This window comes from Onychostruthus taczanowskii, unplaced genomic scaffold (assembly GCF_017590055.1).
Source record: "Onychostruthus taczanowskii isolate IOZ18803 unplaced genomic scaffold, ASM1759005v1 scaffold38, whole genome shotgun sequence".
Lineage (NCBI taxonomy): Eukaryota > Metazoa > Chordata > Aves > Passeriformes > Passeridae > Onychostruthus > Onychostruthus taczanowskii.
The window spans coordinates 280,617-294,460 of record NW_024501237.1 but is presented as its reverse complement, the minus strand read 5'-3'; the positions used below and the strand labels follow the sequence as shown (position 1 = coordinate 294,460).

Genomic DNA, 13,844 nt, shown 5'->3' with positions numbered 1-13,844 from the left:
GTTGATCATTTAACTGCAAGCAAATGCCCACCTACTACTTAAGCTTATCTGAACATGATGAAAATCATCAGTGCCTTTCATAACTACTCATTTATGCTGTATTTTCTGGAGTGTGAAAAGCCCTTCAAGTTTTCTCCAAACTTTACAAAAGCCTTCCCCTTGCCACAACAGCCAACTGGCATTTTTGAAGTAAGACGTTTTACTCCCTAATTAAAATTTTAATGGTACTAAGTTTGATCTTATTGTGAAATACAGGCAAACTTAGCTACGAAGACACGTCACAGCTGGATGGATTTTTGCAGATCTGGGTTCATAGGTTACACCAGTAACTTTATTTGGAAACAAGAAAGTTTGGTGAGTAAATCTGCTAAGTAATGACACCCACCTCATTTCCCTAGAAAGTACTGGGGGGATTTTGCCCTTCCTGTAGGAGACAACAAATTAACCTTTCCACAAACACCGCAAACAGCACTGTTCACAAAGGACATCAGCAGTTCCTGGTACAATACACCAATATGACCTTTGTGGGAGCAGAAATATGGAACAGCAAAGGCGTGACTTATTTATTTATTATTAATTTACACTTAAGCTGTGATTTATGAGAAAGAACATAAATACAACTGATGAGTCAGACCTGGTGAAATCTGAAAGTCCTCAAAGAAAGCACAGCAATGACCAGAAAAAAGGGACTTTCTAAAACAATAGCACCTTCCTACACAACACTTCCTGAACCCTATCCTTGTGCCCCAGACAACTTTGCTAAATAGGGAAGGTATTTTACAGTCCACATACAACCTACAGCTGAAATGTCTGCACTCAAGGTAAAGCATAAAGCTCTTCTCCAGTGCACCAACTCTTTCTATAGCCCGCAAAACAAAAGGAAAAAAGAAAACACATGGTACTATTCTCACTCCTCTTGGAAATGGCTAAACCTCCTCTCCGCTGAAGGCAAGAAAATTGGAAGGGAGACCTCAAGACAAGTGTGTGAGAACTTTGCACCATCCTCCACCAGGGATGATGTCAGAGAGCATGTTCCTCCTCTGCATTCTCCAGTAACTTTACCCACTCACCCTGCAGCTTCTTAGGAAAACATAAAGAAGTGTTGACTGCCTGCAGCAAGAGAGATGAACTGTCAGTGACCCAAACGGTCAGGGAGCAGGGCCAACCACCACTTATTCCACCAGAGATTGTCAGATACAGATGAAAATGAACTAGATTGAAACTTGCATAACTCTCTTTAAAATGATTTCTCAGCTTTCCACAGCAGAAGTGGTGGTCTTTCCTATGGTTGATCCACCACTTGAAGGTGGATGAGGGGGTGTGAATAAAAGAAAAAAAGAAATCTTCCAGGTTTTGTGCTATGACAGGGAATAGAACATAAGGTCTGCTGTTACTTGCAAACTGGTTCTTTTTTTTGATGGACAATCACATTACTTAGTGAGAAGCAGAAACTTTGGCAGTATGCTTTCAGCCCAATCTGACAAGCAGATGAAGTTCTCACTTCTCAGCGTCCATTACAATGAAACTGCCAGAAACCACCCTAGCAAACAGAAGTAAATCTATGTCCTAAAGAGAATGCAATTATTTTATACAAGCATACCCAAAAAAAACAGCTGATCATTTCACTTTTTGTTCAATAGATATAACTGGATTAGAATATCATAAATAGTCCAGACTTTATCAAATACATGAGAAATATTTTTCTGCCTCTTGCAACAGAACTGCATATCTGGGAGCAGGTAAGAGCTGAAGTCAAAGGAAATGAGGAACAAAGTAAGTAAACTAAGAAACCAGATATCCAGAAAGAAAGCGCACTGAAGGATGACTATTTCATCTCTCACTTACCCTGGTAAAGCTGAATGAACCTGGGACGTAAGGCAGACGTGATAATTCCATCTGGCAACTCTCTCAAAAACAGTTTCAGCAGACTGGCTGCTGAGTACACATCCCCATCTTTAACGAGCTCCACCTCCTCCCCACGCTCGTACTGCAGACGCAGCTGCTCCACCATTTTCATGCTGCCATTCACTCTGAAGAGACCTTCCTGTGTCATACCTGTAATTATATAAAGATTAAGCTGAACCACCACATCCCAGTGACATGATGAAATAGATATTCTAGAGTTTGAATAACACGCATTTAGTAATACAAACAAAGGCAATTAATACACCACACTATAAAAAAAAATACCACTCTGTCCCCAGAAACCCCCTCTAGTCAGGTAGTTACGACTATGATAAATAACAAATACTAATGACAAGATCTTGAGGCCTGGGATACTCTTTTGAGAACTCACAATACTGCAATGCCACTGAGTTGTCTCACACAATGAGAAATCAACTGAGACAGACATTTTACACTGGTATATTTCAACAGAAAAGGATCCTACAAAACCCTTCAGTTGTTTAATTTTTGCAAGTTTGGTTTTCTGCCATACTCACGCATTTGGATTACTTCCAGCTTCATGTTCCAGGGTAACAGGCACTTACCTGTGACCATCATGAGGCAAAAAATCTCATTATGTGCTGAGTGCAGCAGAAACTCCATAGTGAGTTCTGCAACTCTATGGTAGTAGGAAATCTCAATAAGCAAATAATGTATCATGGACAGCACAAAGCCCAAAACATTTCCCAATGAAAAAGAAATGTTATTGATCACTACAGGCCAGACACCCCTCACTCAGTAAAGGAGATGTACAAAAAAGGAGGCTTCAACAGAGGAAGCCAGACTAATCATACTAAATTGAACAGCACTTTCTAGGCATTTGTTAAGATTCAAAACCTTCTGTGAAGACCCTAAAACTGATCTCTGGAAATTTTTTCTTCTCTAGAATACTTTCACTACAAAAATTCTGCCTTTCTAAAACTGTGTCTATACACCTGCTTGTTCTTTCTCAGAAGCATAACACTAAGAGGATTGAATATGTATTGTTTTCATCAGTTCAGACTAGACATCAAGGAACTGCAATCTGACAGAATGCTTCCAGTCCTGAAAATCAATTCTGAGGCAACAGAGTTTGTAGAGAAAAATAATCTCTTTTATTGGACTAGAAGACAAACTGCTCTAGTAAGGGGAAAAAATGGACAAGCACTCAAAACATTTTACTTGACTAATATGAGATACTGCTGGCAGAGTTTGTATTCCTGCATTCACAACAAAATGCATTCTCTTGTGACATGCTGTGCTGCCATCTCGAGGGCAGAAAACACCTCATCTCAATAAAGATTTTCGGTTTTGCAGCACTAGGTAAGCAAAGGCCACAGCCCCCATACAGATCAAACTTCCTTCCCACCTCTCACTCATTTATGGAAATAAAAAGAGACTAGAACATCCTGAAAACAGTAATTAGAAACTGCTAAATACAGCACAGGGAAATTTGGCTTCATCTATAAATTTGGAAATAGGCAGCTTAATGCAAACTTAGTTTAAGGGTGTAGCTGCCCAACACTCAGCTCAGCCTGGGTATCTTGGCCTTTGTTAAAAATGCCTTCACAGTTAACTTCACCATTAATTCACAAAACAAACCTAACACAGACACAGGACAACCATTTCAACAACTTTCCATATGAGAGGGTATCTTTGAGATCTTGCTTGCATTTTTGAGAAAAAGAATGGCCTTTATCTTTAGCGGGCCCAGATAATCAACTTGGCATTCAGAAGCCCAGCTAATCTTGCTTCAGAGTAGAAAACTTGGCTTGTTTAGTCCATATTTGGGACATAGTCGTGTGGGATTCCAATCTTTTTATGGAACACAGAGCACAGCCCACAACTTGCAGTCCAAAGTGTCTGTCAGTTTCTGGTTTTGATTAAACCCTAAATGATGGGAAGCTTTTTCCATTCTTTCTCTTCCAGTGTCCCAGCAGGCCACTTTATGCAGGTTGAAGTACATCAAACAAGAGGCTGCTGTGTAAAAGTAGGATCATGTTTTAGATTTGCACTGTACCTTAATCCAAGCTAATTTTCAAGCCATGTTTGCATCCATGAGCTTCTGAGGATCTACCAGGATACAGTCATAGAATCTAAGCCTCTACAGCTGGATTATCATTACTGAGTAGCTAAAAGAAAACCTTACAGTAAAACCAGATGCCGCTCCTTAGAAAATGAAATTACCACCACAAAACCTTTTCCATTGCTGACCAAATGCCATACAAGACATCTGTGAACCAGTGGTGATCTAGGTTTCTGCAAGGAGATGTATTTCAACAACAGGAATGAAAGTCCCATTAAATGAATGCAAAGCGAAGCTAAGAACTGAACACCTAACTTCCTTGAGGGGATTAATAATAACTGGAATATATCTGAAAACCTGTAAGAACTTGTATTCCTTTCCAGTAATATTCTCTGCTGAGATGCATGTGTATATGCCTATGACTATCTCTATACAGAAAAAGTGTTAAAGACAAATGTTTTGCAACTGGAAGATGACACAAACCTTCACATTCCATTTATAAACTGAACAGCTTGTTTATGAGCATGCTGCTACCTAACGCTGTAGTCCATCTTTATAAACATGCTAAAAAGTAAGTTCAGCATCAAGGCAGGAAAAAAAAGGAGTAAACCACATACAGTAACATTCTTTGCCTGTGGTTCATGCCACAAAAAAACCCACATTCTTCCCTTTGAAGAGTCTTACATAAAGAGTGCTGCTAAGGAGAAGTGACTCCACTGATCTTACCATGCTGGGTGAGGTACTCCACTACATTCCACACAACTATTGGGATTCCATTTTTGCTCAGTCCCTGTTGCTGGAGCTCCAGAAGACTCACACCAAACACCTTTGGACAGGTTGTGTCCCTCTGCTTGTTCAGTGGAGACACAGCTATCTTTTTCATGTCCTCCTTCAATCTCACAGCCGATTTGCTTTGCTTAAAGGAGCAGAGGGAAAAAAAAATGGGCATTAGTCACATTTGCTGCAGAAGGCTGTGTGGCCACCACACAAGCACATCCATCCTTATGCTCTAGCATAAGGGTCTGGCCCCACTTCATTTTAATCCACGGGAAAAACCCTCTGTGAAGTAGGAAAGTAAAAAGGAACAGAAGAAAACACTAGAAGAGGAACAAGAATGTAGGTAGTCTGCAGGTAAGGGAGAAAGATGCTTGCAGACAAGCTTGTTACAAGAATAACAAGGAACTGGGAGTAAGCAAACAGGAGACTGATGATGTTAACTCATGAAACTCATATGGGTTACAAAAGTAACTGGACAAACACAAACAATCCCAATACGCTCAGCTTGGCTCCAGGATGCGTGTCAGGGCAGCACTCTGGAGAAGGTTTACTACACTCTTCTTCCAAATACTGTTTCTTAGGGATTCATTTTGGCCACTGTCAGGTGAGATGGATCCTTATGAAAGATTTTCTGTTATGTTTAGTATCTGCTAAGTCTGAAATTTAATTACTGAGGTTTTAAGGTTAGAAAGGGACTATGTAATCTAATCACACATAACAAGGGGGGTGGAAAACCCACTGCACAATAAACCCTTAATCCCATAGGTTCTTCTGGAGGCACAACATTCTCACAGGTTTTCAGCTGCAGTGACAGAGAAACCATGGGAGGATAGTTAATAAAACCCAGGGGAGTAAAACAATACATGATTAATTTATAGGATTGATAATATGCAGAAATCTTAATCAGCCTACAGGATTGCACATTTGAGAAGACAATTCAAGGCAGAGCAGTGGCATCACCCATCACAGCTGCAATCTCACTGCAGGAACCGGGAGCCACTGCTACCACAGAGTTCAGCAATCACACTGCAGGAACCGGGAGCCACTGCTACCACAGAGTTCAATCTCTTTAGGAAGCCCACCACTGGCATGGTGCTTAAAGATAAACTTATTCCTACCGTGTTTCATTAACAAACTGGTAGTAGAAATTGTACACATGGAGAATATTGTATAGTAATATTAAAAAAGGGCTCAGATTCGACTAAGTCTTGACACTTCACTGTGTTCACAGATTTTATCACAGCATACATATTTTATTTTATTTTAAACAGGCCTTTAAAATCTCTTGAGACACAATATTTTTACCGTAGTCTGTAAGCAACATGAACATCTGCTATGTTGCTATTAAGCATGACTGTCCTTTCAGACATAAAATGATCTGGCAGTTCACTCACTTGGCTGTGCTTTTCCCATTGAACAGTTATTTGAAGCATATGTGTGCTCTACAGTCCCAGGTCCTACACAACACTCGGGTGATATTTACGAAAGATGTTGCTTATATAAACATCACAAGTATGTTTTACTATTTGTGAAACAGAACCACAATACTGCATTATTGTGACCACTTTATAAATATTTACAATGAACAGTAGGTGCACCAGTGTTTGAACTAAATTTTGACTAACATTAAAATACCACATCTCTTTTAAAAATACATGTTCCCATTCAGGATTAAATGAATAATAAGCAATATTTATTCCAAGCAGAGACATGTCAAGGTAAAAATCATGTGGACTAGGTTAAATTCAGAAGACAGCAAAAATCCTTTGAGCAGTTTCTGAGCAGCTGTGATGCTTAGGGAGCTTTTCCAATTAAGGCCTTCAATTAGCCTCACAATTTTGCTCAGTTACAGGTTTGCAGCCTGCTTCAACATTTGAAAACCTGAGTCACTGAGTTGGATTTACTTGGGGAAACTCACTATTTAAATCCACATGAGAACCGACAGACATTTGCCATGTCTACAGAAACAAGAGGAAATTTTTGAGCTTGCTTCAGGATCGGAAGAGGCTGCGCTAACTAGGAACAAAAAATTATGTGGTTATCCAAAATACACATCTAACCAAAATCAAAATAAAGCCATCCCCCTCAAAACAGCTCTGAAACAAAGAGTTCATTGTTATGTTGCTTTATAGATGGAAGATCTGACTTTACCCAGGGAAAACGCGTCCAAGTATTAATGCCACTGCTGCTGATTTCCGAGACTGGGAAAGCAACTTAATCATCCCTGCACGATGCCGCCAAAAGTTCCGCCCAGACACTTGGAAAAAAGCTATTTATACGCCACAGGGACGCACTTTTACAGCTCGTCCAACAACTTTTAACGCAGGGAACGCGGCAGCGCAGTTGCTCTCTGGGTTTAAAAAAAAAAAAAAAAAAAAAAAAAAAAAAAGGTGTTGGGGGGGGGACTAAAAGAAAACCGCTTGGAATCGTCTTTAGGAATCTTTGCCTCTCCCAAAGGAGCGGCAGCTGCCGAGCGGGGAGAAGGAGAGAGAAAGAAGAAGAAGAGAAGAAGAGAACAGATGGAGAGCGCTCGGGACGAGGAGAAGGCGCCGGGCCCGGCCCGGCCTCCCTTGCCCCGGCCCCGCCAGGGACCCCGGCGGAGGGCGGGAGGAGGAGGAGGCTGATCCAGCCGCCATCCAGCCGCTCCCGGCCGCGCTCCGCCGGCAGCGCCGCCCCGCTCCCGAGCCCGTGCCGCCGCCAGCCCCTACTCACGCGTACGGCCAGCGCCCCGGCCCCCATGCCGGCTGCCGCTCCGCCCCGGCCGCCCGCCCTCGCCCGCCGCCCCGGCCCGCCCCACGGGCCGCGGGGGGAGAGAAGCCGGGCCCCCGCCTCCTGCCGAAGCGGCCGGGAGGTCTCGACGGGGGCAAGCCTGCCTCTCGGAGCTTCGCCGGGTCGTGGCGGTCGGAGCGCGGGCCCCGCGGCCGCACCGGGCGGCCCCTGGGCATCACCGAGGCCCCGGGTCGGGCAGCCGGGACCTGTCGGGGAGCGGAGCCGCTCTGCTTGTGTGCGAGACTGGGCTCGGGCAGAGCCGCTGAAGTGTCGCCGCGAAGCCGCTGAGCCCAGTAACGTTAGCGGGGTGCGGGGGAACCGCAACTGCGCCCGCCCGAAGGGCGAACGGAGCCGGGCGGCGGGGCCCGGAGAGCCGGCAGCCGGGCCCAACAAACCCCCTGTGCCACGGCCCCGCAGAGCAGCATGCGGTGCAACACTTGGCCCGAGTCTGGAAAGTGTGAAGCAGCCCAAGCATTGCCCCCCGTTATGGTTTTCCATCTAGGCATATGTTGGTGAAGTAAGGAAAGTGGAGGGGAAATAAGCGAAGAGTGGAGGGGAGGACACCCCACACAGCTAGCGACTGCCAGCTGTCACAGGCATGGCAGTGGCGGGCAGAGGAACTGTGTTTCCCCCAGAGCCCTTCTCATGGTCACTGCCGCCCGGAAGCAATGTTTGTCCTAGAAATTCAAATTATCAAATTACACTTCAAACCAGAACTGGGGAGTTGGGGCATTTGACTTTTTTTTTTTTTTTTTTTTTTTTTTTTTTTTTGTGGGAGAAAAGCGCAACACACACATGCTTATTTCTATATCCACTCAGATGTAGGCACCGCTCAGCAGGGCCTGAGCATCAGGGTAGGAGGGAAGGTCTTTGGAAATTGCCTCTCAGAAATACTTGATTCTGGCACAGGGTCAAAAGGAAGTCTAGCCAAGTAGAGAAAAGGCGAAGAAGAGCCATCTCTTTTATGTTCAGTTTCTGTTTTCCTCTCTAAGCCACCTAACCCGAAATTACAACTTTCCCAGTTGGTGAGCTTACAAAAGTTAGACTTAGTTTCATTGATGTTTTAATTTGACTTCAGGACTCTCAAAGTGAATTGATAAAACATCTTCCCTCCTCTATCCCCCTCTTTACTGAAAGACTCTTACTTTTCACATGAATCACACACAGCCCTTTTCTTCCTAGTCCTAATTGCAGCTTCACCGGGAAAACCAATGACGTGCTTCAAACTGTAATCCGGAGAGGGAATGATGAGAATCTGCAACTTCTTGGAGACTGCAATGGGGGTGAAGAGTTCAAACATGAACCCACAGCAGTGAACCGCAGCTATGGCATTAAGGCTTTCATAAATGTATGTTGGGAGGTAGCAGGTACATGCTCATTCTATAAAGAGCAAGACCAGAAATCAAGCTGTAGCATCTGTTTATGAGAGCTTAGAAAGTCACACTTTTGTCAAGCCACTGGAGCACTTGGGGCTATGACAGGCTGGTAACTTTCCTCTGTGTTGATAAAGACACTTTGGTACTGGCTTAAAGACTTGAGAGAGCTGAAGGCCAGCATACTTGTTTCCTGTGTGGCAGAAGAATCAAACCCAGACTGAAACTTCCACAATTGCCTTTGTCCCCTCCTGATTTTACACAGGGCCAACAACCCCTGTGCAGGGCAGAGAAAGATTTACCTGAACTTTTCTTAACCCCAGCCTAGAAGTAAATGGATTCCTTCCTGTACCTTCCACTCTTCCAATAAAGACATGTTTCTTTATACCCTGATCTTCTCCTCCCTGAGCTGAAGCACTGCCCTTCAGGGTGACTGCTCAAAAAAAGGTGTGATGAATGATGAATGAGGAACAGCAGTATGTGCTTCTGGTGCCACAGAAATCAGCCAAGATGCTGTGGTATTTGACTCTAGGTTGCACGTTACTCAGGAAATCTTCACTATTTTCCTGCAAAAAGTTCAGAGAATCTTTATAAAACAAAAAATCAGAAGCAATCATGCCTATCATAGAGAAGCAGAAAATTCCCCAAATCCAACAACAAAGACACACCTCTGTATACCTCATATATATGCTACTTCATGTTTTCTGGCTAAGATGTTGCATCAAACAACATTTGTCTCCTCCCTTTTCTACTCTTGAGGAATGTAACACTGCACGGACAGAACAACTGCAGGATGAATATTTATACAGCTTATCATAGAATATGTCTAGATCCATGAGAGCTCAAATTAGAGCTGGTGAAAAAGACTGGTGAAAAGTCAGTGAGACCCACAAGTTGTGTATGGCTGGCTTTTATCATAATCCTACCCACCTACCTTGGGTCACACAGTTGTTTCCTGTAGTTCTCAACTATTTATTATAGTTGTGTAAGAGTAGCTCGATGGCTTTTTAACATGCCTGTCTTTTGGACAGCCAACAGAATAAATTCACTAGCTGAGAGGCACCCCTCCATCATTTTCTCTCTACTTCCACGTAACTGCTAAATGCTAGTGTGAAAGCATTGCAAAGAACAGGCTAATCATGCAATGAATCAAGAAAGGAAAACAATTTTTTCTTTCCTTCCACATGTTTACAAATAAGGCATTTAACCTCAGATGTTGAAACAACATTCCCAGAGGGGAAGAACTGAAGCTGAGGTAGTGTTGGAAGTTCAAAGGAATTGCCTCTCACCTCTTCTGTGAATGATGCAATATGTTGCTGTAACCTGGTTATTATTCATCATTTCCACAGTGACAGCAGAATTCAACACCCATTTCATAAGAGCCCACATAAAAACAGGCTGCTGTGAAATAAATGATTGCTGCCACCTCTAGCATCCTTGACCATTACTCTGTTCCCTCCTGGCTAGCCCAAGTAGCCTGCTGCAGGATACTTGCTATGACCTTCCAGGGCAGTCATGGGAAGGTCAGCCCAACTAAACATAGGGCAAACTCTAGTGAGTAAGACCTGGCAGCTGCAGATGAGAGCAAGAAGCAAAACAATAATCCCGAAGCAGCTGCAAATTGCCAGATGAGATATTAGGAAGCACAGATGAGATATTAGGAAAAACTCTTTACCATGAGGGTGTTGAGGTGCTGAAACAGGTTGCTCAGATAAGTTGTGGATGCTCTGTTCCTGCAAGTGTTTGAGGCCAGGTTGGATGGAGCTCTGAGCAATCTGGTCAGTGAAGGTGTCACTGCCCATGGCAGGGGTGTTGAAACTATGTGTCCTTCCAACCCAGGACATTCTATGGTCTGGCTGAGAGGTTAGTCTGTCACTGAGTAACTAAATACTTCTCATCCAAAAAACAATAAGACACCTTTTCTTAGAGAAAAAAAATTAAGAAACTGCATGCAATATAAAGCATGTGATTCACTTCAATCAAGACATCTGTGCAAAGGTTTTGGAATCAAAATGAGGATGACCTTCCCCAGGATGTTGTTCTTGTAAATGAATTAAACATTTTAAATATCTAAAACTAGTATTAATAAGAGGTGCTGGTGGTTTTGCTTTTGTGGACAAATGCATGGCTACCTGGCACTTCTACATGAAAACCAGAAAGTGAAAGGGGCTAGAAGTGATTGTGTTTCCCCTTCACTGTGTTGCCCAAATGAAAAAAACACCAAATTCCACTAGGCAGCACATGGAGGACAGAAAATTAAACCCAACCTTTTTGAGAGCTCTGTTACTGAAAGATGGGGCTGGGATTTATTGTGTGACTCTCTTCCAGTATAAACCCTACAGAAATGGCAGGTTGAATTTTTTGTATCTTCGCATCACTTTTGCCCTTCAAAGCAGGGGAGGATGTAGAAGAAGGAGAAATCTGATTCAACAGTTATAATTCTAAAGTAAGAAAACAAATTGTTGTTCTTGAAACACAATTTGCAGTTTTATCAAGCCTGAATGACATTGTTCTGCTGCTCAGTATTATCTTGTTATTTATGAAATTCCACTTTATACAAAATTTTCTTTAGAAAAGGCAGTATTTGTTGGAGGCAGTCATTACAAGTGACTTCTCTGAATGTCAAATACTCTGAATGATGAGTCATCACAAACAATACTGCACAAGGAATCAGTGGTGATAAATAGGAAAAGAGGATTAAGAGAATTTATAAATAAATTACTTTTTATTGCAGGTCAACAATAAAAATGTACCATACCTACATTTTGAAATAGTACTGGGGGGGGGGGGGGGGGGGGGAAGCGGTGATTAGAGCTATTCAAAAGCTATCAGTGGTCCCAAGTTAGTGATGAAAGGATGTATCACCTCATAACATGGATGATGAAAAATGGGATTTTGTGGGCTCAGATCCCTTTTATCCTCCCTTTAGGTGTGCAAGACTGAGTAAATGCTGGCTAAGTGAAGGGCTGAGTATGCTGAACATGTCTTTAGCTTGGAAGGAATGGGAGGCTTCATACACCAACATACAGAAAAGAGATAGTTATGTGACATAATATTTTATACCAAAACCTTTCAAGGGCTGCCCATTGTTATGTTATGAAATGAAGCTTGTTAATCATTTCAGCCAAGCTGCCACCACTGCCAGCTAAACATCAGACCTGCAGATCTGCAGGGCCTTCCCTGTCCACATTATCCTGGATTTCTTCCCTTGGCCACCTGAGACAGAACATTTGTAGATATTTGATGACTCTTGAAGTTGAGAACAGAAAATAAAGCAGCTTATAGAATTGATTTAAATGTCTAAATCAATTGCCAGCCATTACCTGACTAATCATTAGCTCACTAATCTCTACTTAGTGACACACAGGTATTTTTAGAGAGAGGTTTGCCTCTTACTGTTGCTGCAATGGTTTAAAATTTAATGTGGATTTGCAAGGAGTTCAAATTGTTTACGACGAACTACATCACAGAGGTGTTTTAATTTCAGCAAAGATAAGAAAGAGGGTTTTTTTCCAGATCCCAGCATCCTTCAGTAATATAAAATTATTTAAGAATTAATGTATCTTACGAGTTTGCAGGCTCTAAGTAATAGCAGCAAAAGAAGGTCCCTGAGCGGGAAAGGATCATGGAGATTCATTCCTGCTGGGGAAGAAGCGTGTTCATACACGGCCTAAACTCGGGCTTGCATCCCCATCTTGTGGCGGAAGGGTGCAAGGAGCGAAAGGAAAATCGCACCGTGGCCGAGGGTAACCCGCGGTTTCACAGCCAGCCAAGCAGCAGGGAATGCATAGGGAATGTTAGCGGCTCCGTAATTGCTGCCACGCCGTTTCTGATCTCACACCTCATCAATACCCCTGCCTCATTAATAAATGAGACTCAAAGAAAATCCTGTCTTGATACAAAAAACCCAAAACAACACAAAACAAAACAAACAAAACCCAAACAAACAAACAAACAAACAAACAAACAAAAAAAAACCAAAAACCAAACCCCAACCAACAAACCCCACCCCAAACCAACACCACCCCACACACCAAAATCTCAGCCCTTCTGAACTGCATTCAGAAGACTTTCACTTGGTGTAGAAAGTGTTTCCATCCCAGCACTGTGCCAGCCAGAAATGTGCTTGCCATACTTTAGGAACAGCATCCTCTACTCAATCTTGTTTTAGCAGGGGAAACCTGAACTTAATTCCACTAATTTCATGGACTGCTGGTAAGTTTTGGGTCAGGTCTGTAAGTAAAAACCAAGTGAAGAAAACAAACAAACAAATCCAGCAACAACAAAAACCCAACAAGACATGGGAAGATCAGAGTGCCAGAAACTGTAACAAACCTACAGCAGAATAATAAGACTGTGAGAATAATGATGAGCTTTAGAAGCAGATAAGAAATGTTTATTCCCTCTTTCTCTCCCCATCTTAACCCCTACCTCAGGTTGTGAGTCAACCTTAGCAATTAAACTGTTAAAGAACAATAGTTGTAAAAGAAGAGAGAGCACCATTTTTACCCTATCCCACAGTGAGCTACAGGATCCTATAAACTATGCACAGTGAAACCTACACACATTTTTAAAACCAGGCAGATCCAGGCAGCAGCTGGCAGGACTGCAGCATGCTCAAAGGTATGGAGGATCTCCATGGGAAAGGATGAGTGTGGCAGCCCGTGCTGCTGCTCAGACACACTTCTGAGAATATTAATGGGATGGCTACACTATTCAAAAACCCTCAGAATTTTCAGTCTCTGTTTCCTGGCCTAGAAAACCAGCATCATCCAGCCTCTGTGTCTGGCTACACCTCTGTGCCTAGTGCAGTCCAGAAACCTTGATTTAGATGGATTGAGACCCCCCTAGAATCTGGATGTGTACTGGGGCAATGTTGTGTGAGCTCAGCTAACAGACATAATGAGGCAGCCTTAGCCAGAAGTGAAGATTTAGGCTTAAGTCCACTGTAAAGAGAATCTGGGCTTGACTTTGTG

The 13,844-nt window shown here is 42.9% G+C and overlaps 1 protein-coding gene across 5 annotated transcripts in view; it reads right to left on the bottom strand.

The window, feature by feature from the left end:
- The window catches only part of FAM13A (family with sequence similarity 13 member A), a 117,388-nt gene extending 109,896 nt beyond the window's left edge, over nt 1–7,492 (bottom strand). For all 5 annotated transcript variants that reach the window (XM_041411922.1, XM_041411924.1, XM_041411925.1 and 2 more), the window contains exons 1-3: nt 7,439–7,492; nt 4,676–4,865; nt 1,846–2,055 (exon numbers count right to left, since the gene is read on the bottom strand). In XM_041411922.1, the coding sequence (XP_041267856.1) occupies nt 1,846–2,055; nt 4,676–4,865; nt 7,439–7,465 (427 nt within the window). In that variant the 5' untranslated portion in view covers nt 7,466–7,492. The remainder of the gene's footprint in view (nt 1–1,845; nt 2,056–4,675; nt 4,866–7,438) is intronic.
- Between the last annotated feature and the right edge of the window lie 6,352 nt (nt 7,493–13,844).